Genomic DNA, 26637 nt, shown 5'->3' with positions numbered 1-26637 from the left:
CTGCCCTAACATCATATCTTTGTATCTGTTTTGTAATTTAAAGGTGCCTGAGGGAGTTGGTAGACTTTCCATCACTTGAAACATATTACTATTATCGCATCTTGATTGTGCTGTGACTTTTAGTGTAAATCAGAGTTGATTTTTGAGTGCAGACTTGTCACTTAACTGCAGATACAGTAAGCTGCCATGTGCCATATTTACAGGAATATAAATGTGGGTTTTTACTCCCATGGACATATCCACCCTTCACAGATAATAGCATACTCTCCCTTCTCTCCATTGAGGGTGAAAACCAAAAAGGTCATTATGATTCAATTAAATTTTCACTCCCAAGGCTACACTTCCTTATACTTTATGGTGTTCAGCTAAGTGCTTTAGGATTTTGTGATAACCATCTATATATTTTCTGAATGTATCAAATGCTTTTATCCCTCCAGGGTCCTGGGGGGCTGAAGCATAGAGATAATCATATACCATCATAATGTACATACATGTACAGAATGCTAACAGTCTCAAATTTATGAGACTGTTTTACAAGAAAGAAAGAGTTCACAAAAGCTGAGGATTTTGCACATTGTTGCAGAATCCTGCGTCATTGTTTTAAGCTGAAGGGTGCCAAAGTTTCTGCTTAAATTCAACTTCTACTTTGACACTGTTGGTTAATGTGAAACTTTTTCTCAGATTGTCAGAATGACTGTTAGGCTGTATGACTGCTGGGGGATAACTGGACCTGCTCTTTGATCCTAGCAAGTTACTACTGGTATTTATTCATAAATCATTTGCTCTCTCTCCTCCTCTTCCCTTTACTCTGTCAATCTCTCTTTCATCCTCCCCACTCCTCTACACCCTCTGCTTCTCTATGTCTCTGTATCAGGGATGGACCCGACCAGGCCTCACCTCAAATTGGTCAGTTCAGCGGAAACTCTGTACACGAGGGTGTGTCCACCACTGCCAATCAGATCCTCATCAAGTTCCACAGCGACTTCAGCACCAGTGGCTTCTTTGTGCTGCATTATTATGGTAACCGCCCCTTTGATACCAGCTAAGTAAAGACCTTGTTCCACACTGCTGTAATGACCCTTATTCGTTTGATCTTCAGTTCTCCACATTGCAGGGAGCCTGCTAAGTAATGAAGATCACAAAAGAACAGAAAGAGATTTTCCCCATGTTTCTATATTGGCCTTTCTCATTTTGCTACATGGTATTGCTTCCAGTTCTGTGTAATGATAAATGATGAATGCCTTCTTATGCCTATTTTTCAGCCGCACTATTAAAACGCCCCTTCAAAAAGAAGTTGATTAATAATAAAATGTCCCCCATCTCAGCTAAATTAGTGATTGGTTTCTGATGATCATGAACAGTGGTAGGTGGCAATTTGTGATCTAATCAAGTTTCAGTATGATGGGAGAATAAAGAATGTGCCGCAGCTGAGTAGAAAATACACACACACACTCCATGTTTCTCTTTCTCGCTCTCCCGCTCTCTCTCTTACTTGAGTGCACATATACACTCTGTTATAGATTTCAGTATTTGTCCTCTTCCTAACAGCATACCAGCTGAGAACATGTCAGCCACCCCCTCCTGTCGCCAACGCCACTATCCTAACCGATGATGACGAGTTTGAAATAGGTTTGTCTTATTTTATTTTGCTTGTTTACTGGCCAGGGACAGTACATAATAAAATACGTTTGCCTCAGACAGAAGGTAATTTGCTTGGACAGCCCTGGACAGAGGTAAAAAAATAGGAGTAGACATATCAAATGCTTTTGGTCATTAATTAATTACTTAGTTGAATCTGTTATTTGTTTGTGGAAACCATTGTTTGGATGTTTCTATCCTTGTTAGTCTTTATTTTCTTACCTTTCTTGTTAGTGTATTAATCTGTCTGTTTCATGATTTAACACAGCTTTGTCTGTAGTACATTTTAATTTAAGCATATACATACGTACTAATGCTGGACAAATGTTTTCTTTTGTTATCACTCTCTCATTCCACCTGTAATGTGCCCTTTATCTCTCTCTTTTTTCCTGCCCTTTGCTTTTCCTTTTTGTATTTCTTTCCCTCTGTTGGAGTGTTTTCCATGTGTACGTGCTTCATGCAATGAAATATTAGTTTGAGGGCAAGGCTAATTAACTCTCTGTATAAGCTGTTTGTATTTTCAGTGTTCAGAAGTGATTAGCAAAGTGAAGTGGAACTCATGTGGCTAGTGGCTGACTTACTTTGTATCTTTGAAATTGAGTGTAATTTTGATTTCAAGTGTGTGTGTGTGTGTGTGTGTGTGTGTGTGTTTGTGTGTGTGTGTGTGTGTGGACGTGGACGTGTGTATAAGTTTGCAGCTCTGCAATGTAATGAAGTGCCTTCAGTACTCCAACTAGGGGATGTCAATCTTCATTAGAAAATGTGTTGTTGATTACTGTTTCAAGTGCCTGTACTGAGGAAGCTTTTACTAACATAGCTCTGTGGGGATATGTGTGTGTATCTGTGGTTGGGTGGGTGGATGAATGGATGGATGGATATGTTTTTCATGTCAACTCCCGGTCTGTGTGTGTATATTTGTGTGTATGTGTCTTTGTGTCTATATGATTGCGGGTGTAAATGACCTCACAGGGGACATTATTCGGTACTCGTGCCTGCCAGGCTTCACCTTGGTGGGCAGTGAGATTCTGACCTGTCGTCTTGGCGAGAGGCTACAGATGGATGGACCCCCACCAGTCTGTCAAGGTTGGTTTTATTCAATGTGTGATTGTCTGTGGGTATGTTTTTGTTTTTGTGTGACTTTATAAATGTTCTTGTGTTTGTTTTTGTAAGTAATCCTCTCAATATGTGTTCAAATGTTTGTGTTTTCACATGCACCCACGTGTGTATTCATGTTCAGTTATGTGTGTGTGTGTGTGTGTGTGTGTGTGTGTGCGCACGCGCCCGCGCACGTGTGTGCGGTTGACACTACTCTGCCAAGGTTGGTTGCAGTCAGCAGCGCACACTGTTGATACATCATTTAACAGACTGCCAGCAGGGCCCCTTCTAGCAGGTTCCTGGTGGCAAACAGCATCTCCATTCTAATTTATCAAGACTCAGTCAGAATGTTACTGACCCAAGATCATAGACCTATGCTCCCTCAGAACGAACACTTGACTGTGAGGGATCAGTGTGAAACAAATTACAGATCAGCAGGTTTCATAGACAAGTGTTGCAGTGAAACAAAGTAGACTGTTGGCAGTCATAGCTGTTTTTTTCCATAGAAAGAGATGGAGGGATTTTACCCCTTAATCCTACTCAAATGGCCCAATGGGTTTGATTGATGTAAAAAGTCTTCCTACCCATGTTTTTTCAAAGGACAGATTTTCAAACAAGAAGCAAAGGAAAAGAATGTTTATGTTGTCTGCATCAGAGATTTTGTTTAGACCAAAAAACAAATGCCATCAGCCTGCCTGTCATGCCAATACATCTTTGCTGCAGACAACAGCGCACTGAAACCCTCTGTTCCCTATGGATAGACATCTTTTGAAGTGCCCTGAAGTCCTTTCTCTACAAGTCTTGAGTTGATGAGTATTTCTGTCTTTTTATTTCTAGAAACTATGAGTAATCGCATTGGACTGGTGATCAAGGCGCGACAGATACTCAACAAACTCTGTGCCTGCATTCATAAAGCATCTTAGAATAGGACTAGTGATTTGGAACCTATTTGCTCATCCCTGGGTGTTATTATTTGATGTCTGACTTGATATCTTGGTTCTCCCCTGGAGCGATTTTGCAGCTGACATTGTTTTGCTCTCACAAGTAAGAAATTGGCTGATTTCATTCTACGATATAAAAAAGAGTCACAAATAAAGCAGCACATAGTAATAGCAAAGCCTAAGTCAAGTGACCTCACCAGTGATCCAGGATCTAGAAGCTACTCATAGCTTATACTTTATTCATAAAGGCTACATGCAGGACTGTCAGTGAATACCTCTATTAGTTTATGCACAAAGGTCAAAGAGACCAAAAGCATAGCAATTTGATAAAATTTGCATTGATGTAGGTGTCTGTGTGGAGGACTTGAAAACAAAGCCCACCTTTACATGTGCTGCACTGGGCTTACCAAGCATTTTTCAACATTAAAAATTTATAAAAGCATGAGGGATATGAAGTCCTGCAGCATTTTATTAGCTTGTTAGACATTGCAGAGTAAAGAGAGATAGAAAACAAAGGAGAGAAAAGCTGCATTGCATGCTGCGTTGTAATGGTCTGGCATACAAATGTTGTATTATCCTGACATGAATGGAATTGTAGTAAAATGCTTTCCAAAGCTTAATTCGATTGTGTGTTTGAGAGTGACCAAATTAACAAATAGGCAACAATAGGAGTAGTTTGGAATAATTTAATATGTTTCTTTTGTGCCAAGTGAGGGCAGTCAGTCACTTGAGAGTAGTGGAAGATATTTCAAGCTCTCGTGTTATGTTGATCTTGCCAGCTCACCTTTTCATGTGTTACTGACTACACAGAGCTCTGCCAAGACCAACTAACTCCTATCAGCTAAAACTCACATACTGTACTTGAACTGATTTCACAGGGTTTAATGTGAGCAACTAAATTAACCCCCCAAAATCCAGATGGGTAAAGCATTTTGGGACTTTATGGGTAAAACATAACATTGTTTTCTGTTAATTTCATTGTCCAAGGCAATCAGTCATATACCAGAATTTGAGATGTTTAAGGTGTTTTGATGTTGGACAGCACAGGCTCTCGTGCTTCATAGTAAATTGTGTTTTACACTGCCCAGGCAATGGGTCCTCTTAGTCAGATTATGCTAAATTGAAAATGAAATATATTTTTAAAACAAATTAGCCCAATAAAGAAAACCCAAAAAAAGAAACATTCAGCATAATGTGTCATATGATTAGTCATCATATATCAGGATATCTTGATTGAATTGCTCCTTAAAACCTGCCCCGAGCCTTAAATTGGCACATGCATAGTCAGGACTATTTTGGGACATCTGGATTAGTCGTTCATTGTCTGACGTTTCCATGGATCACTTCATTATGGTAGTCAAGAATTCATTACATTTTCTTATGTTGGATATGTAATGTCTTTGTGCCACCTGTAGCAAGAAGCTAATTGCTCTCCTTGGGACATGTAAAGTTGAACTTAATTTGAGTTGACCTGCTATTCACATCCAAGAGACTGCTACAATAAGCTTGTAAAGGGCCATTTCCTGTTGGCAGCTTGCCGATAGGGCAGGAAAAAAATTCTTGTGTTCCCAGATTCCGATTTTGTTTGCTGTCAACTCTGTGTTAATTGCAATTTTATGCTTATAAGATAACACTGAAATGTCCTTGCATGGATATGCAGTTTCACCCCTAAATACCCCTGGTTTTTAAGATATTTCCCCTAGGCTCTGTCTTTGGTAAAAGCCTATGAGGAAGGTTATGCAGTAGCTTTGATCAAGGATAGAGCCACAATTGAGTTGACTGCTGTGTTTGTTTGGTAAACCATCTGCCACACCAAGGTTGAGTGTAACCCATTAAATGTTGTCATATTACTCCCTGCCTTCATATTCTCATTGATTTTCATGTCTTTCAGAAAATCAAATGAAAAACTATTTCTGCTGTAACTTACTAATTTATTTCTCTGTTATTTCCAACAATATGTAACGCTCAGTGTCCTCATATTGTCATTCCATACACACACTGCTGAGGTAAAAAACTGGTGGTTTGCACGAGGAATTACTATGGCATGTCTTGCAGTGTTCGCAAGATTTAACAATTACCAGTGCTAGCTCTTTTAAACAAATCATATTGGAATGCACTGTATGCCATTATAGCAAATAACAGTTGTGTTACACTATGGTACAGAGGACTAAATTTGAAGTATAGCCAAGCCATCATATGAGTACATTGTAAGTCTAGGTCTGCTCTTAGAATATCTTCCTATCCTTATCATGGTCATCCTAAAAACCAGTATTGAAATGTCTGAAACAGTTTTAAGCCTCTCATAATACATCTTTTTAATCCCTGCACCTAAAGTTTGAGGCAAAGCAATAACTGTGCTTACTGGAAAGACCTGTGTTTGTTGCCTGGCAACGTTAGCTTATTACACAAGTACTGAGGGCTCAATTATTTCAATAACAAACTCTCACCAAATAGATGGCTGTATGTACAGTGCATCAGATATTCTTGCCAATATAACAACATATAACAATATATCATGTATATCCTAAAACCTTACAATATAGCAAAGTGCTGCAGGGAATGGGAATGAAGGAATAAAGTGTATAAAGGGTTTTTGGCTTGGCAAGCACAGTGTAATAATGTGTAGGAAAAGACTGAACTGAAGTCAGTAATCGTTAATAGAACTTATTTCACGTGTTCCTTAAGCTGACTTAGTATGGGCTCTGTGACAAATTTTCCCACAGGCTCATGCTTATGACAGAACTGAGGAAGCAGCTGTGTGAATTGCTGCAACTGCACCAACTGAAGACCCCATTCTGAGCTCCATCATATTACCAGTGAGAGTCATAACTCTCCTGCTAAAATTGAGAGCCACAGACCTTGTTTATCATCTCAAATGCAAAATCAGGTCTCTTAACTGCACAAAAACACACTAATATTTCTCTTTGGGAAAGTGTGGACCTCAGATGACAAAGTTTTTAAATAACTAACTGTCAGTAAAATTAAAACTGAAACTGCTTTTTCTTATGTACAGTTGGGAGCAGGTCGAGGTTTTTTGTTTTTCTATTTTCTGCAGTATATGCTCATTACAGAGCACATAATAAAACAAGAGAGCACAGTGATTGGAAAATAAGTATGTAAAAATGGGACTGTTTTTAAAAATACAAAAAGAAAAAGCAGCTGATCAGAAAATCTTTATACACATATGCACAGGAAAATATTGATCATGTTTCCCAAAAACTGTCAAGTGATAGTAGTAAAGAAATATTACTTTTTCATATTAAATTGCTATGTTAATTTATTTTCTGAATAGATCGAGTTGAGATTTGTTGCCTCCCTAATGAATACACTACAGTGTTTCCATAAATATTGATTCAACTGTGCACAAACCCTGCCATGCTTTCTGTTTTATTATTTACATATTAATTCTCTTTGTTGCAATAATGTGATGAGAAATTTTTTGACCTCTGTGCCCATAGAGAGCTTTTGGTGTATTGTGTGGTTTAACAAATGCATTTGTTATTTAGAAAATCACTGACTTTGACTTTCTGGTGATCGTAGCTGCCTGTTATCTTTGAGCCAAAGGCTGTTCTAGCTCAGCCAGTTGAAACTTTTGCAGTGACTCGCTAGCAGCAATATTCAGACTGCTTTGTGTTACAATTTTTTCCTCTTGGCTTTTTTTTTCTTGATATATGTCCGATTGTTTCCAGTGACCTTTTTATCTGGAACAGTTGTTCGCATTAACCTTTTATATGCGTCATGTTTCTTCACTAGTGGCCCAGAAGAGAAACTTCTGTTACCAGCAGAAAAGGAAAAGAAAGAAACAGGACAGTCATTATTTCAGACATGCCAGCCTACAGGAAATGAAGGGAGAGCTCTGAGCTGATGGCCATGAACTCAAACAGACAAACACACACAGCTGTACACATACACACCATTTTTCCATACAAAGTTAGCTGTCTCACCTACCGTGTATTATTATTTGATAGATTGATATCAGGGGAGCCTGATGACAACAGCAGACTCACCAGCTTAGCCCTAAGGCACAGTATCAGCCGGGCTGAAATGTAATTGTTTCAGGACTAGTTATTTTTTTCAATGTAATTCCTACTGTCACAGTGGAGCATTCCTGTCTTTCCTTATTTCACCTCATGTTGCCTTTTCTGCCTCCACTGGGCTTTCACCTCTCTGTTTTCACAGCTTTCCTTGTCTGCCCTCTGTCCTTTTCTCTCCTCTTGCTTTCTCTGGTATTCCTCCTCTGTCACTTTGTTTTCCACTAATGTGGTCTATCCCTTATTATTTTTTTCCCCTTCCAGTACAATGTCCAGCCCATGAAGTGCGTTTTGACTCAACGGGGGTGATCTTGAGTCCAGGCTACCCTGAAAATTACCCCAATCTCCAGATGTGCTCCTGGCTGATTAACGTGGAGAAGGGTTACAATATCACTCTGCACTTTGAACTCTTCCAAACAGAAAAGGAGTTTGACATCTTGGAAATATTTGATGGTGGGTTCTACTGGGACTTTAGTGTTTTAGTGTTTGAGTTCTGTCATAAACATTTAGTAAGCAAGATAAAATAACTGTAATTAAAGTGAAATTGATTTGTTAGTCTTGTGGCATGAATTTTAATGCTTCCAATTTGTAAGACATTTGTACTTTCACATTCCTGTTTTTTAAACCAACTTCTTAGTTTTATTTTATGTTCAGAATGTGGTATCTTTGAGCTGAAAGTTTGATTTTGGGTTCCAATTATGAGTTCAAAGACATTGTACTGTAGAATTGATGATTAAATGCCATTTAGAAATATTACTTGTATTTGGTCTGCTCTTCTCACTAACATTGCTGTAATTATTTCAAAAACAAAGATAATGCATGTCCATTCCGTCTAGATTGCTTGTTTTTGATGTCGATCTCTGAAACTCTGTCCAGGTCCCAACATCTACAGCCAGAACTTAGCATCACTCAGTGGTGACATTGAAACACCCTTCAGCCTGACCACCACAGGCCACCAGCTCCTCTTGCGCTGGTCCTCTGACCATGGCACCAACCGACGCGGCTTCCACATCAGATACGTGGGTGAGTATCAAAGTATGTATCCAGTTTATAATCATATTCTCTTTTTGTTAGTACTATTTGAATATATTTTGTCTTTAAACTCCAGAAAAGTGATTAAAGTCATGGGTTCACAATTCAGGCAGTTTTATTTTAGGTATTGTATATTTAATTGAACAAGTGGTAGGGGTAAATATTCATTCAACCTTCTCTGCTGCAGCTACTGTATATTTCTGTGCACACAACGTGACCCCATGACTTTTATCACAGTGTGTTAAAATTGTTTTGGGGTATTATTTATTGAGTTTTTAATATCAGTTCATTTACAAAAATACTTTGAATTTCCCCAGAGATGGTAATGGTTCACAATAGGAGATGGTTTCACACGCAAAAACCACGAGGCAGGAAGAAAGTCACTGGAAGGCTTGCATGCTGTTTTCCACTCCTTAATTTCAAAAGGTTTTAAATTCTTAATTGGCTCTTTAATAAAGCAAGTGGTGCTAAGAAAGAGTAGCCCAGGGAATCTTCTTCCATTTGAAATGCATCAATAATAATGAAAAAAGCACAAAAGACATTCATATTTCATGTTGTGTCTCTCCATTATATTTAATACACGAGAGTGTTACTGTGAAAGCAAGTTGGTGTGATGAATTTTGTAAAGAAAACTCCTCCTTGACTTGATTGACTTTAACAGTAACTGACTTAAACTCCAGTGTGTGTCTTTTTGTCTTAAATCCCTGCTATCTCCTAGTCATGCTGATTTGAAAGAATGTTTGACAGCATTTGTGGAGTGCACAGCCCTCCCTTTGAATTTCTGCCCCATAGGCTATTCGTTGCTCATATTCTGGAAATCAGAATTACCTTTTTTGTGTTCGATGGGTTGTAAGGAAATGAAGGCTATGGAACAAATAACTGGGGAATGAACCACTATCGCATTTGTGTTAAAGCTAATTGAATATGCAAAATAGATGTGACACACCTCAGGCATTTTCCCTCATTATCTTTCTGCATTTAAAATGGAGTTACTGTGACTAAAAATGCTCATCTGAGTCTTTCTTTAGAGGAGCTTTGTTAATGCTTCTCATCCTTTTCTCTGCTGTGTCTTTTTCCCTATTAATATCTGCTCATCTTTTCTCTATCATCTTTCCTTGATTTCATTCTCTCCTTCTCTCCTGATTTTCTCTCCTTTGTCTTGCCATTCCTCTCTCATCCTCTCCCATGTTCCTTTATTTCTCCATCTATTGTAGCAATGTACTGCAGTACCCCAGACTCCCCACAACACGGCTTTGTAGTGAGCCAGACTGGGGGTCATCTTAACAGCATGGTGCGCTGGGCCTGCGACAGGGGGTACAAGCTGATCGGAAAAGGCACAGCTGTGTGCAAGAAGACCACCTATGGCTACTATGCTTGGGACACGCCAGTTCCTGCATGTCAAGGTGAGCTCATCGGCCCTGGCAGCCCTTTATTTCCAACTTCAGCCAGCGTCTTTCCCTGTTCTTCTGGTCACTGCCTCTGCACCCCTACGCTCAGCAGGCAGACAGGCAGGCGCTTAAGGCACCCGAGTGTCTCAGCCCAAGCTCCATTCCTGTGCTGTTAGCAGCTGAAGTGAATCCAGCCTGATTGAGAGCCAGTACCCTGCCAGGTGGAAAGGAAACAGAAATCAATCCCCCCCTTCTTCTGTCAATTTCCACTTCTTCAAATTACTTTGGCTAAGTTGCCATTAGCATGCAGTGTCTGCTGCTGTTGGGTCTCACTCAACTAATTGGGTTCTTTGATGCGCACATGTGAGATGCTTGCATTTAGGTGCACATGATTGCATGCACTAGCACAGACACACACACACACACACAGCAGCAAACAGCAACAGATGGTGTACTCAATTGCATTTTATTATGATGCAGTGAAATCAAAATATGTATGTCATGTACTCTAAAATGATTTAAAAACGCTTCACACCTGTGATTGATTCTGTCAGTTTGGTAATTGTACACAGCTTTTCCAGAGCACATAAACCCAACCATGGCTGTAAATGAACTAATATATTTGTACAGATGCTATCCATCTGCTATCTGCTAGATACTGTAGATTATTGTGCAGTATATTCAATCTTTCATTCTTTCTAATCTATATTATACATTAGGATTAGAATGTACAGTATATCAATCCATCAGTGTTGCTCATGCTTCTCAGAGGAAGAGCAATGATATAAAATAATATTTCAGGCCCACTGACCCTCTTAGCTTTGGTGATTTTAAAGAATTCATTCTTTCTAAGTCAAAACTTTCTATCTGCAGTGTAGAAAAGTTTTTGGTGGTCATGATTAGCATCTGTTAGATTGTGACTTAGCAGTACTCACAAGTGAATGTTGATTGGTTCTCTCATGGGGTGGTGAGGGGCAATGTAGTGGCTGCAGGCTATGTTGGCAGATTCCTACCTTTGATGTTTCTCAGTCTGCAGTTACCATTGCGGCTCCATTTTACGATGTGTGTGTCTGCATAACTGTTCATATTTAGTGTGGCCCTGTAGATGTTGGTTTCCTCACTCTGTTCACCTCCTCTGACTTGGCTCTGATGATAAACACCTTGAAACTACTAGTTTGGGTTTTCAGTCTGGTTTAAACTGTGAGGCCACAGTTACCCAGATTTAAGCTATAGGAGCAAGGACATAGTGCTGTGTGGGAGTTTTTCCCTGTGTGTGAGTGCTTTATGCTTCTGTGTTGGGTATTGTTACTGTTAAAGCTAGTTACCTTATTGACTGTGCTTTAATGAGCTTGTCTTTGTCAAAAGTAAGTCATTAATATGTTGTGAAATTACCCACAAATGTAAAAAGTATAAAATTTCTTTTACTTGGTCTAATAGCTAATTGTTAATCTTATACAAAGAGACCTTATGAAGTTTATGGAGGACTTGAATTTTGATAAGAAAGTTCTCTGTAGTGTATTAAACTAACTCTATTCTGAGGTGGCTGGATACATTTTTCCTTTTTCATGGATTTATCTTTCTAGTGAGAGTTCAAGAGCAGTTTTATAGATTCAGTAACCTCTAATATATACAGTATAGGCAAATGACTTAGTTAAGTGTTCATGTGACACAAGCACCCCTGATCAATTATTATAAATGCTTTAGGTGGGTGTAAATACCTATGCTTTCCTAGTTGTTGTTGACTGTTGAGGTAGGCATTCTATTTTGTAATTTTGGAAATACAACACTTTTGCAGTGACCCTGTAATAGACTTTTTGACTTCTCATAGCAGGAAAAGCACAGGTGCAACTCATTTTGTTAATGATGAGCTCAGTTCCATCAAGTACACCAATAAGTAATTCCAGTCAACCAGCATGCACACTACCAGGAGTCTGGAAGTGGCTCAACTAAACAGTAAATTGTTGTTGTTGTTATTAATGTTATTAATCTCACCTTTGGTGTGTCTGCCATGAATTAGATCTGTTGTTGGAAGGCTGTTCAAAGTCAACACAGAGTGATTATTTCCTTTTGAGAGGCAAAAATGACAAAATAACATATAGCTGCTTGTGTACCACAAAAGGGTTGCACTCCCAACACTGTTGGGATTACATGCAAGTGTATTTAGCATTTGCTTGCAGAAAATGTACTGTTTCGTGAATACGTGCCTGTCCTCCATGCTTATATTTACCAGGCATCTCTCTGCAATTCTCTATAGTATGTGTCTTGTATTGCACATAAACGTTTGTCAACAATTGTCCTCTTGCCTCCTGTAGCTGTGTCATGTGGTGTGCCCAGTGCGCCAGTGAACGGAGGTGTGCTCGCTGCTGATTACTCTGTCGGCACACGGGTGACCTACTTCTGCAACAGCGGCTACCGGCTCTCCTCCAAAGAGCTAACGACCACAGTCTGCCAGCCAGACGGCACCTGGAGCAACCACAACAAGATACCCCGATGCATTGGTGAGTAGAGGATGCTGCAGGAAGGGGAAGGTAAGGAAGAGGGAGACTGATTTAGAGAGATGGGTAACCACAAGAGCCGATAGCACTGTTGTACTGTAGGAAGGGAGAAGTTGAAAGATGATATTGGGAGAGAGCTACGGAGAAAACACTGATTTTGGAATTTGTTGGTTGTATTTGAGACTGAAAAAGTTGTTTTTTATTATTTTTTAACAGTTTTAAAAAACACTGCACTGTAATGGTAGGTGCAGTCCCAACAGAGACATGAGTTGTGATTTTCTCTCAGAAACACTAACTTGTTGGATGGTAATGATAAGATGGATGGCTGAAAGGGAAGACAGTGGTTGAGAGGAAATCTAGCGAGTGCTGGGGTGAGAGTTTTACATGCCAGTACAACTCCTAGTTTGGAAGTTAGTATAATGAGTGACTGACAGCATTGTTTACAGTTGAGACCAATGTTTATTCCCCACTGTATATGTGTCTCACAGCATAAAGGGAAATAGTTTGTTTTGGAACTCATTTGGTTTTAGAGGCTGCCAATTCAGAAACAGCTTTGTTGTAGAAGAACATTTGTATAACTGCAGAAAAGTTGCTACTTACATTTTACGCATGGATTAGTTTATTTTACTGATTAAAAATTTCCTTTGCAACTATTTGTATTTCCTCTTGACTGTTGGGTTGTTACATATGTTTACAGGTTTTGACTTAGCAGTGTGTGTACAAGGGATAAGAGAAGAAATTGAAACAGAAGTCAGTCCATTTGAATAATCCAAAAACAACAACGTCCACTCCCCACTGAATCCCCTCTTCTTTTTTTTCTTTTGGCACAGTCATGATGTGCCCCAGTCTCAGCTCCTTCTCCCTGGACCACGGGAAATGGAGGATAGTAAATGGTTCACACTATGAATATGGCACCAAAATAATCTTCACCTGCAACCCTGGATACTATCGTGTTGGCCCTGCCCACATCCAGTGCCTGGCCAATGGGGTCTGGAGCTGGAGGAACGAGAGACCTCGGTGTAGGAGTGAGTGATTTCTGCTGCAGCAACTCATAAAATCTACACATCACTTGTTGATCACACAAAGTGATAAATACAGACCACTTGAAAGCTGAATTGAACCAAAATGTAATGTAATGTATATATAATAAATGTAAAATTTCCATGATATTATTTCATCATTGCATTATCATGAAAAATACAACATGAGTGGGTACATGGACACAGTCTGTAGTCCCATCCCATAAACATGTGTGTTTCATTAGTTTCATAGAAAAGATAGAATAGAAATGAAGTGAATATTGTTATCCAGCCAAATTGAAAAATCTATGTGCCACCTTGCCTCATTAGATTCATAGACTGTAACATTACAAGACTTGAAGAATGAATACCTTATTCACAGCCCACTTAATCAGCAATACAGTGATTCACTTTTGTACTCTTTACCTACTCCCGTCTCAGCCTGGGTTAGATATTGTTTATTGTGGTAATGGGAAATAAAAGGTTTTCTATGCTGCCATGGAAACTACTTTTTGAGAGGCAAAAGTGCTGAATAGCCTGTGTAATGGCAAAAGGAGATGCCAGCCGGGATGATGAAAGATGGTGGGACAAAGGCAAACACCATCATTATCCTCCCCATGAAATAGTACAGGTCACTCTTTTATCGCATTAAGGTCGGTAAGATGGGTGTAAATGACTGTGCTCTCCCATTGACTCTGAAGATGTAAGCCAACATCCGTCTCCTCTTTCTCTCTTGTTCTCTCTCACTCACTCTCTTGGTGTGTTGTTCTTTCATTCCCTGTGTCTCCTTATCCTCCTCCTCCTTCTTTTTTTTTTTACCATGCTCTTCATCTTATTGCAGTCATTTCCTGTGGCGATCTGCCCACTCCTCCTAATGGGAAGAAAATTGGGACCCAAACTACCTTCGGAGCATCGGCCATTTTCAACTGTAACCTTGGCTATGTTTTAACTGGATCTACTGTTAGAGAGTGTCTCCTGTCCGGCCTTTGGAGTGGGATGGAAACTCAGTGCCTGGGTAAGGAGTGTTGTCTAACTTTATAACGATCAGACTAGGCCAGGGTCAAACACTGTTGGGCCAACATGCCCAGAGTAGAACCAGATGGGGAAGCAGAGGGTGACTATAATTGTTTGGGGGGGTTTTTTGTCACGTATGGCTGATGACTGTAAGACATTTAGCAAAAATTGTTGTGCAAATGTGCAAACACTTTTGGCAACTACCTTAGGTAGATTGGAGCAGGGTGCTGTACAGTGAAGCCTCAGAGTCAGTGTGATTTGGTGTTTCTAAAATGTTAAATGTGAGAGAGCAACTATAGAGCCACAGCTGGCCTGAAACTGTAAGACACCTGCCAAGCTGTACCACAGAATTTTAGCTGTTGTTAAGATATATAAACAAGAAAATATGCTACAGCTTAGCTTACCACAGCACATCACAGCTCTGTGCTGTGGAAGAAAATGAGACATAAGTAATTACTTGAGCTGCATTCAAACCCACGCAGCAGCTGAATGTGACGGTTTGCCTGGCAGTTGCATTAGTCCGTTTATCAACCCTGTGGCACCAGCACTCCAAGCTCAGCTCCAGATTGGTTCAGTTCATTAAAAGAAGGGCACCTCTCTCTTGTTTAGTGATATGACTGTCAGGGTTAACATAGCCAGGGACCTCTCAGTATAGTCGCCTACTTCAGCACTATCTTCATAGAATCTGGCTGCTCTCAACTGGAGTGTGATAATAAAATGCTCGGCTGAGTTTCTGGGTGCTGGAGTAAATTAGGGAAATCAGACTCACAGTCAGTGGCAATTTCCCAGGTTTTAAGTGGCAGTGGAAATCTCAGCAAGATTCCTTTTCTCTGAAAGGGATTTATTGTAGCTGAAAGTAACACGATTACGTGCATGAGTGTATTGCAGAGATTTTGAGGAGTTGCTCTGTCTACTGTAGATGAGAAAAGCTGAGTTATCACCACAAGTGACGCTGAAGCCAATATGAATTTAGAAATAATAATTCAGAGATAATGAGCTGAAAAATGCTTTCCAAATCCAATATGTTTCATGAATACACTAACTAATTTTGTTTGCCTGCATTATAATTCCAGGACCTTTTAAATCACCAGTTTCCTCGTTTCATTTTGTAATACAGTTGTCAAAATGCAAAGTTATTCAAACATGATAATACAATCAAAATTCTGTTTCTACCCTGGAACAGTCGTTCATTAGCTCAGTGGCCACTACTGCATGCTATTATTCTCAAATGCCAAAAAGTTGCACTAAAGTATTGCACCACAAGAATGGTTGACTGAGATAATTCATTGTGATTTGTAATGCCAAGTGCATTGCATCTAGAGCAGAAACCGGACCTCCACATCGGCTACAAGTGAATATCATTCTGACAGCAGAGTGTTAAAAATACCAAGCATCCTATAACAAGCATTAAAGGATGTGCAGTCTTAGTCATGGTCAAGTCTATATTGCTGAATAATTCTAGTTGAGAAAGAAAGACAAACAGTAAGTAAGTAAGGAAATAGTGATGCATATTTACAGAATGTTCTTTTTTTCCTAATCATCCCACAGCCGGCCACTGTGGTTTACCAGAGCAGATTGTGAATGGGCAGGTGATCGGAGAAAACTTTGGTTACAGGGACACAATAGTTTACCAGTGCAACCCTGGATTCAGGCTCATTGGCTCCTCAGTACGGATATGTCAGCAGGACCACACCTGGTCTGGACAGCTCCCAGTTTGCATCTGTAAGTACCTTAACACAACTTTCACTGATTGATTGACTGAAAAAAAGGTTGGAATTGCATGTGGAAATACAATAGCTGGAGACATTTTAACATTCCATTCCTTGATTTGATTAATTTATTAAGTAAGCTTTGAATACACATATGTTGTTAAGAAAAAATGTATTTACAACAAAGAAAGGGTTAGTCGAAAATAAATGAATAGATATTTATTTTTATTTTTTTTGTTTTTGCATTTTATAATCACTATTTGCTTCTTGGTATTCCCCAAGCTTCCTGCTCCTTTAGTCTGACTGCACTGAAGTCATTAGTCGATACATATCCCCATAATGTGATTCTCAATCTCCTATTCACCTATTGATGTACTAAGATGTGCTCTTTACCTTTGATATCATGTCTTGATCCCTAATTCCCCCATTGTTTTCTGAGGTTAATTATATGATAATGATATGCTATGATAGGTGTCATTGTACGTCACCTATTGATCATTTTTATCGAATTGTCTCTCTCTTCCATATTCTCACTCCCTCCTCACACTCTGTATCTTTTTCTCCCCCCTCCACTTTATCTTCTTCACTACCTTTCATCTTTCGTCATCCACTTTACCTTCTCCTTTTACTCACGTCCCTACAACAACTACAGCTGTCACATGTGGCCACCCCGGTAGCCCTATCTATGGCCGCACCACAGGTGATGGCTTCAACTACAATGACGTTGTGCGCTTTTCCTGCAACAAAGGCTACACCCTGGAGGGACCCTCCACAGCTCAGTGCCAGGCCAGCCGCCAGTGGAGCCAGCAGCCACCGACATGCAGAGGTAAGGTCCACCAGCTACAGAGCTCCTGTAGAATGGATAAATGACTGGCAGCTTGACTGACTTTAAAATATCAAAAGGATGCAGATGTATCTTGACAGTTGAACTAAAAAGCTGCTTGTCTCTGCCAGCATGTTTAGCCAAGGCTCAGACCACAGACATTGCCTCAGGAGTCAAGACAAAGAGGAATCAAAAGCAAGCATACATACAAGAATTTGGAACCAGCAAATTCATCATATTCATCTCATTAACCACCTGCATCTGATCCATTTCTGAAGAGGGTACCTCTTAATGTATCACTGCAACTAAAGGTGTTTTCACTCAATATTTCAACAGAAGCCAATTCTATCTAATTTTACTTCTGTGAATCAGACTAGCTATCAGTGAGGTGGGTAGCTGCCAGCAAGCAGAAGTAGGATGCAGCCAAAGTGTTGGAACAGAATGAAATAGCTTGTGCAGGTGCTTTGTGATGGTTCAGGAATCCGATGTTAGGATGACCACAAGAATTCAGCAGCCAGCAGATGTATCATGATCATTCAGAAATCAGCAGCCAGTGACCGCCAGCGTGTAGAGATGCAGACATAGAAGCAGAAGTGTAGTGGTGGTGTTCACACATCTATTGATTTGAATGAGAAAAGTCACTATCTGTTCTACTTCTTTGGGTACAGCATTAGGCAACATCTGGAGCCCTGGCTCTGAGCGAAAGCAAGAAAAAAGCAATTATGCGCTTGCAGCAGAATGTATGGAAAGCAAAAAGTAAATTGGGAATTGTTTCTACAATTCTACTGCCAATTTTTACCAAGAAGCTTGCTGCAGGGAGAGATTACTTTGAAGGCAAAGTACATTCAGTGGAAGGTATCTTATTGGGAGTGTCAGATGGTGGCTGTGTTTTAGTTGTGTCCAATTTTAGTTTGCCCAGGTTAGGCTCATTAGTGGTGTGTTTATAATCAGCAACAATCCAGACATGTTTGTGCATGACCATACTGGAGAATTGTTTACTTGTTTACCCAAAATAATTTTGACAGTTTTACAATATTTTTGGAAATATCCCCCACAATTTATGTTATTGTCCCCAAAATAGAATGGAAACAGATAATATCACCCAGATGTACTGTGCAGTATGATTGAAGCTCTTAATTTCAATAATGCTTGGGGAGGAGAAAGCCTTTGAAAATTCTTCTAGCTCGAGGTATTTGATGCACTGTGAAGATGTGGTAAATAATGGTAAATACTGTCTAGTCTTAAAAATTCTATAAAACAAGGAAACATATCAGGAAGTGATCCTTATAACACTGAAGTAAAGAAATGAATTTGAGTGTGGCTTTAATCGGTCTGCCAAGTGGATTTAGTCGGCCAAAGCTAGATTTGCCAGACTTTGCCCATTTAAAAATATCTCTCCTCTTGGCATGAGTTTTGTTGGCAGTCAGATGTGAGGAGACACAGTTGTCATTACTGTGAATAGCACTGTAGAGACAGACCTGGTAAAAGATCAAGAGTAAAATCATATTAAACTGTCATGACTCCCTTTGTCAAAATATGTCTGTTTGCTCCCACATAAATTTTCTCAAATTAAGCCAGTCAGCTCATTTACAATATTGATTTAATTTGATGTTGCTCTGAACTTAACTTCACCCTACTTTCAGCTGTCTAAACCACCTTGTCAGCAGTGTGATTTTGCAGCATTCAACTGCTCCTAAAATGGATGCTTGTGAATTTGTGACAATAGATGTGTCTTTTGTTTTCAGTAGGAAGCATAAGGTGCTATTATTATTGACAGTGCTTAAATATAGCCATGGCTCACTTGTCTCTGTTTGTAGAATACACAGAAAAAGCCACTGATCAGGTCATATCTACTGTTCTATTATTAACTCACAAGTGAACATGCTGACAGATAGCATTTATGCAAATGAGGCTCCAACCACAGAGAAAAGACTGCACAGATTCCAGGAAAGAAAAGTCAGATCCCCAGTGATGATACTGGGTGGAGTTAATGAGGCAGATTGCCACATAACTGTTATATGTTGTCTTGTTTTTTTTTTTTTTTATTCCATGCTAATGACAGAATACAATTTGTCCATATGCTGTTAACTTGATACATGCAGTATACATGACTACAGATGGCATAATTTAGGAAAAGGCAATTATTGAAACACCCATCACATAAAGATTATAAAAATGTTATGATAAAACTTTTACAGTGTGGTAACAATATACTATGATGTGTATGATATCATAGTCTAATTAATCACTATATGCTGTTTCATTGCCTGCTATGCACTGACATTATATACTCCCTTATGATAAGGACCATATAGATAGGATACTAAATTCATAAGTAGACATAAGACTGCACTCAGTGCAACAGCAGTAATAGGGAAGAGTAAGAAGTCTTTTTTCAACATTAAGTTCAACAAGTAATCATGTGACTATGCAATTCCAGCAGTAATTTGCCTGAAATTACATTGAAAACATCTGTCTTTCTTGAAATATCCTTGAAGCAATAAAAATTAATTGGACTGCTGTCAGTATTCTGCTCTGTGTATTCTCCCATTATGATTAAACTAACTGAATAATTCATGATGGCACATAACTGCTTTTTTTTCCTTTTCTTTTTTTCTTTTCCTTTCTTTTCTTTTTCATACAGTGGTAAATTGTACAGATCCAGGTATCCCTGCCAACTCTATCCGGGAGAGTAAGATTGAGCATGGTAACTTCACATTCGGCAGCGTGGTCTTCTATGACTGCAACCCTGGATATTACCTGTTCGGCTCATCAGTGCTCACGTGCCAGCCAGTGGGCCACTGGGACAAACCTCTGCCAGAATGCATCGGTACAGTGGCTACCTTCTTGTTACACTAACCATCAGTCAACTGAAAATTGCTAATTAGTCTCATTACAGTTAAAGCAGTTTGTCTATGTCTGTCCACTGTTCAGTGTTAGTCTATCTGTTGTTTGTTTTAATTAGTGTATACTACACAAAGTGTAATGAATTAATACACCTAGCCAAATCAAGAGAACTCACTCTTGATTGAATGCCCACAACCTTGTATGTGTCCTCATTTGCTTCTAGAGTTTTAATGGTACAAGTTGCTGAACACTGTGACTGGGAGCATCTGTGTAATGTTTGATCCGCCAGTGGCTTATGGTTATGTTGCACACTGCCTAATTGAGGAATGGGGAAAACTGTCATAGGACCAGTTGTTCAGGCTATAGCTAATGTTCTATCAAACCCAAGTGCTCAAATTACAACAACAACCATCCATGAACTGTAGAGGTTATCTGAGGTTGTAATGTTGCTCTCAAACACCTGGCTCACCGTGCACTCTGCTTTTGTATGAGGCCGCCAACAGTAATGATCTATTTTCAGAGAAGTCATCCAAAGTAAACTTCTACGTTTTGCACACAGGCTCAGAAAGCACTTCATTTCATGGTAGAGAGATGACGCACAGCATTTATTTTATCAAACGGAATAGTAATTAAAGAGATACACAGGAGTGTCTGTCTAAAATGTTTATTCATGGCCCCAGGCGTCACTGACTCTTTGTTAAGAATTACAGAAACTTACTTTGCATTATGACACTAAGCTGATTAAATGACAGCGCACACAAACATACATAAAGGTCAAAAGAATAATGAAGTAGCAGCGAGAGTCATGTACCAAATTACATTTTAGTTCTGAAAACAATCCATTGAGCATTTAATTTAAGTGCATATACAACATTACATCTAATCGTCTTTTTATGAGAACTGATTATGACAATGTTGTAGTTCTGAGCAAGGAAAGAGATTTCTGCTTAAGCAATTAAGGCACATTAATCTACTCAAATTGCACAAGCTTCTCTGAACCACTTTCTGTCAAAGTTCACAGCATGTTACTGGACTGGTTGCTGGTTTTGAAAGGGCCTCTGTCATTTTTAGCGACGTCACACTGATACTCTGTATGTGCATTGACCGACTGAGTTAAGAATATATGAAAAAGAAAAATGTTCACTGAATGATGAATAATAAAAGTGAAATTCATTTCTTCTATCAAGCTGTTTCTCTAGCAATAGAAAACAGTGTGGTGTCCCAGCAGCACCAATAGCAGTGCGAGTTGTGATTTTTATCAGGTGTGTTGAGGCTTGCAACACTAATCCATCCATCCATTCATTCATCCACTGATAATCTCATTTCCTCTCCTCACTCTCTGTCATGCAGAGGTAGACTGCGGCCATCCAGGTACACCTCCCCATGGAGTGATGAGCGGAGAGAAGTTTACCTTTGGCTCCACGGTGCGCTACTCCTGCTCTGGAGACCGCCAACTCATAGGAGACTCATCACTCACCTGTCAACTGAATGGTCACTGGAGTGGTCCACTGCCCCACTGCTCAGGTACATAAACACACACACAAATATAGTCATGCATACACAAGCATGCTTGCACACATTCGCACTATAAAACATAAGCCTCTCTCTTTCACTCTCCTTCATGATACTGATATCAGTATCATATTAGGGACTAGTAGTTTTTGATTTGTAAAGTATTCTTCATTTGAACTCCATATGTACTTCCTGGGCAGATGATCTCTACATAAATGTTTAAAGGTTTGTTTCACCCAAATTAACAGAACATAGAAAACATAAAACATTTTCCCCCACTTACCTCTAGTGGTATCTAGCCACACATACAGTTTTAGTTTTATTTTTGCAGGGTTGAAGATATCTGTGTCTGAGATTAATGCCATCACCCCAATACAGCAGAGTTTTATTGTATTCTGTTTGGGGTGTTGACAGCACTAAAAAATTACTTTTAAAAATCACCAGCCACATCTTTTTTCAAGAAACAATGACCAAATACTCCAGATGATCCACAGAACACATTGTCAACAGTTTTTATAAGGTCTATTTCTTTGCTAGTAAATAGTTTCAATGAAAAAAACAGTTCACAGCAATGTCTGTAGATTATACAGACTAATCAAGACACAGCTTCTGGGGAGACGAGTTGTTGTTGACTTGTTTAAATTTCTTAATGCTGTAAACACAGCAAACAAAATTCCATTTAACTCCATTGTATTAGTTAAATATTTAAAACAAATATCTCAAAACTTTGGCAAAACTAGATGAAAACCACAGTGATGTAGTATGTGGGAGACATTTATGAGATATTTGGCTAGTGTCTGTGTGAAGTTCAGAGAAAGTAGTTATAGTTATAAGTCAACTGAGCCAATTCAAACTAGGACCCTGTGGATCTCTTGCAGTATTTTTTTAAAATGGTTCCTGCATGCCAAAATATTTGACCATTATTGTTCTTAAATTCCCAATCTACTCAAAGCCGTTTCTGGGTTTCACTTTTAGAACAGGCACTCTTGTGGTTGGTCTGTCGCATCTTCATCAGGCAGATAAATGGTGGACCAATGCCAAATAACCCAAACAGTAACCCTTTAGCCATCATTCTTTTCCAATTCAGTGATAGGAAGTAATAACTTCATGTCCCAGCCAAAGATTGTGTAGAAGCAAATGCATCTTCCTGTGTGGGGGAAAAAACAAACAATCAAGTGAGAGATATCACCCCTGACATAGCCTTAATGCAAACTCTGGCAAACAAAGATTTTAACAGAACTTTTTGTGTGCTGTCTTCAGTACATTTAGCTGCAGACTCTCCTCTTGATGTTTTCTGAAAACCTGAAGAAAAGTGTGTCTTACAGTGTACGTCTGCAGAACTACAAACTTCTCCCCTTAATCCCTTCTGTGTACTTCCCTCCCATCACACTTAAGCATTCCTGACCATATAAGTGGATTCCCTTTACCGAATGTTCACTTGGTTTGTTCAACTCACTGACCCAAAAGTAATGTTTGTAAGCAGACTTGTATGACAGTGTTTTTTTTCCTCCTCTTCAAATGGGAGTGTGAACTCTCTACTCACCTTCAAAATTTTGTATTTACTCAGACAGTTGGAAAGTAGTGAGGCAGTAGGGAAGTCAGACTCCCAGGATAGTAAGGAGATGCCCATGAATTAAGAACCTCAAATCATTATCCAGTCACAGTTTCCATACATATTTTGCTCTTAGTTTTGCAAAATAGATGGAGTCACATCAAGATATGATGTGGTATTGCTTGTTTGAGCTTTTGTTTGTGTTCAGACCAATAGTTGTCTTTGTGCCTGAAATTCTATCTGTAGAATCTAATAAAGCATTTTTTAAGACAGTCCAGCACCTGCTGTTATGACAAATGAGCTTCTCTGAAAGTGATGATTTGCAATTTTGTGCTATATTTCATTTCATCACTCACTCTGAGCTGTATATCACCATCTTTAGCTCTACTGCCTCTTACTTATCTAAAGAAATCCAGCTAGTAGACTTTGCTTTAGACTTTTATTTTTCTTGGGGGAAAAAAGAACATTTAATAGCTAGCTTAACTAGATTCAGTGCATTTAATTTAACTTGTCCAAAATGTAATCGGCATCAACTTATCACTGTGAGATAAATACAGCCAACATGAATTCCCAAGTATTTAAATTGAATTTAAAGAGCAATTTCTGTTTAGAGAGTAAACCCCTGTGGAGGAATTTGTGCAGCAGAATGCCAGTGCTGGGTCAGTGACCAGAGGATTTAATCATAATAAATGGTGTCGTGACTTACCAAGCTAAATGCTGAGGTGAGCTGTGTAGCAGATAATATGAATTTTGATTACATGTATTCAGATTACAAAAGTGTTTCTACTGACATAACAGCAGTCCTATAATAGATGCTACTAGACAAATATATGGTGTTGATTTTTTTTTTTTTAATCTAAAAGGGAAATAGGGACTTTTTATTTTTGTGACCATATAAGTCACAATTTCTGAATTTTTATATAAAGTAGAGGAAACAGTTCTTAGTAAATTGTGACATTTAGGATACTGTTGGGATAAAATTTATATTGTTATATTGTTACTTATAGATAATGGTGTCTAGAGTGTAAATATGTTGTGATCACATTTTCATACAGGATTAAATTACATCAGTACTTCAAATTAACTATGAAATCAGCAACTTATAATGAAACAAAGAAAGTAGATGTAGATGACTTGTTCATCACTAAGAGGCTTGATGAATTCAGACGCATGGCAGTAAACATCTGTTATAGCTGTAGAATAAATTAGAATCACAGCACAGCTGGAACCCAGTTGTTACTTACATGAACTTAAATTGCAATGCAGGAAATGCCTGGAGAGTTTTGAATTAGTACAAGTATACTTTTAGCACCTAGTTTTTACAGGCACATTAGCACCATTTTCTTAAGTGATGTAATTAGTACTGTAGTGTTAGCAATATAAATGAGTTATCTGCAAAGTGTTAATGGATGTTTAAATTTCATTTATCTTATATTTGCAGAAAGGTTACTGCATAGTCTATAGACATCTGTAGAATGAAAGATTATTAAAATGGGACATTATAATTCTCAGTGTGCTCATCAACAATAGCAACAAAATAATTTGTGCTATGAATTCCTCAGAAGTCCAGCCCAGCATCAGCAACAGTTCTCATCCATGCGTCCATCCATGCATCTATCCTTCCTCTCATCTCTCCCCCCTTGTTAATTAGTAAGAGGGGGCTTAAAACTGCTTGCCAAGCCGTTCCCCTTTTGTACTCGTCTGTTGCATGGCTGAGTTGAAGGCCTTATTATTTCCTCACAAAGGCAGCCTGGTGAACGGACATTAACTCCGATTCAAACCAAATCCACTACCATCCCAATTAGTGAGATTATAGCTGTCACAGAGCATACCAAGCCAGGCTGCCTCACCTAACCGAAGGAGACTAATGAAATACCGACAGCTGCCGTGAGACATGCACGCAGAAGTGGACATGCACACACTCAGGCAACAAATAAGTATGCATACTTAACATGGACTCGGAATGACAAGCGTATGCAAGTACATGCACAGACAGGCAAGGAGACACATAAACACTCATATGCAGCATACAGGTAGGCAACGTCACACACACACTCATTGCTAACCACAGCCACACTTAAACTTATCATTTCCAGCTGTGAGCCTGTGGCCTGACAAATCCAATTTGTGCACATGTGAGCAGTGGGATGTGTGTAGAAGATATGAGGTTAGTGTTTGTGCAGTAAGGCTTTGTCAACAGGTCCAGTATTACTGCAGCTGTTTGCTTCTCAGTAGACAGAGAGCAGCAGCAAACGTACAGGGAATGATGCACAGGGTGTGTGCACAGCTCAAGGAACAGGATCTCAAAGCCAATAAAGCACAGGTCCTTCACAAAGAGACAACATACAGAACTGTACAGGCAAGCACAGCAGCAGAATACATATCTATCTATCTATCTATCTATCTATCTATCTATCTATCTATCTATCTATCTATCTATCTATCTATCTATCTATCTATCTATCTATCTATCTATCTATCTATCTATCTATCTATCTATCTATCTATCTATCTATCTGTCTCTCTGTCTCTCTCTGGTTTCATCTCTGAGAGAACAGAGGCAGTAGCAGTTTTTGGTGGTTGTGTTTTTTTTTTCCTGTCCTCTGAGGAAGTCCCCAGTGAATACAAAACTAAAAACCATGCCACGCCCTATACTCCATCCTCACTCAGACACCACTCAGCTTGGCTTGCTGTTCATTACAACATAAAATGTTTAGTAGTCATACTCTATACCTGTCATCTATGGCTTAGATAGAGAACATGTCCCATTTTTTCACCCACTGGAGACCTCTCTATTGGGGACATGAGAAGAGAACTAACAAGAAACACAGCATCTTTTTATTTGAATTAATTCATAGATCTGCAAGAAAGGTTGTGCAAGACAATGAAAGTATGTTCCTTCACAGAACAAAAGACAGGACAGATAATTCAGGATAATGAAAACGCATTTAGCTTCAGAGGTCAAACTGTATTCATCATTTCTCATAACCACAGCTGGTTGCCTTTTAATGCTAGCCCTGCTGTTTTTATGGACAGAAAGCTCCTGGTGTCAAAGCAATGAAAAGTATTGGTCCTTCAGGTTGTTGGCATGGTGACAACTGCTCATTGGTGCATTGTGTATTTTATAGCTGCTTCCTGGAGGATTCAAAAGATGTACAGTTTGAGTCGGTATTGTCCCTCTGCTTGACAGAACACTGTGTTGTAATTCACTGCCTTACCCACCTAAAAGGGCCCATCTGTGAACACACACATAGACGGCTAAAGTGGAAGCCATCACCACTTTGTTGTTTTCATCGCTCCTTGTGTGGTTATCTCCCAATGCAGGCGACTCAGCGGGCACCTGTGGGGATCCTGGCACACCTGCCCATGCCAGCAGGGAGGCGGGGAACTTCAAAGTGCGCAGCAAGGTGCGCTTCACCTGCGCAGTGGGACATACACTGTACGGCTCAGCAGAGAGGATCTGCTTCCCCAACGGGACCTGGTCAGGCAGACAGCCATTCTGCAAACGTAAGGGAAATCTTAAAAATGTCCCTGTGATGTT

The 26637-nt window shown here is 39.3% G+C and overlaps 1 protein-coding gene across 2 annotated transcripts in view; it reads left to right on the top strand.

Annotated features, from left to right (window-relative positions):
• The window catches only part of LOC108888711 (CUB and sushi domain-containing protein 3), a 197833-nt gene that overhangs the window by 135095 nt on the left and 36101 nt on the right, over nt 1–26637 (top strand). The window contains exons 44-57 of one of the 2 annotated variants that reach the window (XM_018684823.2): nt 875–1020; nt 1549–1629; nt 2608–2721; nt 7970–8158; nt 8582–8728; nt 9952–10140; nt 12438–12623; nt 13451–13645; nt 14481–14654; nt 16202–16375; nt 17015–17188; nt 19830–20015; nt 21383–21556; nt 26421–26603. In XM_018684823.2, the coding sequence (XP_018540339.1) occupies nt 875–1020; nt 1549–1629; nt 2608–2721; nt 7970–8158; nt 8582–8728; nt 9952–10140; nt 12438–12623; nt 13451–13645; nt 14481–14654; nt 16202–16375; nt 17015–17188; nt 19830–20015; nt 21383–21556; nt 26421–26603 (2312 nt within the window). Of the gene's footprint in view, nt 1–874; nt 1021–1548; nt 1630–2607; nt 2722–7969; nt 8159–8581; nt 8741–9951; nt 10141–12437; nt 12624–13450; nt 13646–14480; nt 14655–16201; nt 16376–17014; nt 17189–19829; nt 20016–21382; nt 21557–26420; nt 26604–26637 lie in introns of both variants that reach the window. The other variant, XM_051076168.1, reaches the window with a different exon arrangement.

This window comes from Lates calcarifer, linkage group LG15, assembly GCF_001640805.2.
Source record: "Lates calcarifer isolate ASB-BC8 linkage group LG15, TLL_Latcal_v3, whole genome shotgun sequence".
Lineage (NCBI taxonomy): Eukaryota > Metazoa > Chordata > Actinopteri > Centropomidae > Lates > Lates calcarifer.
The sequence above is the reverse complement of the archived record's forward strand: the minus strand, read 5'-3'. Positions and strand labels throughout refer to the sequence as shown.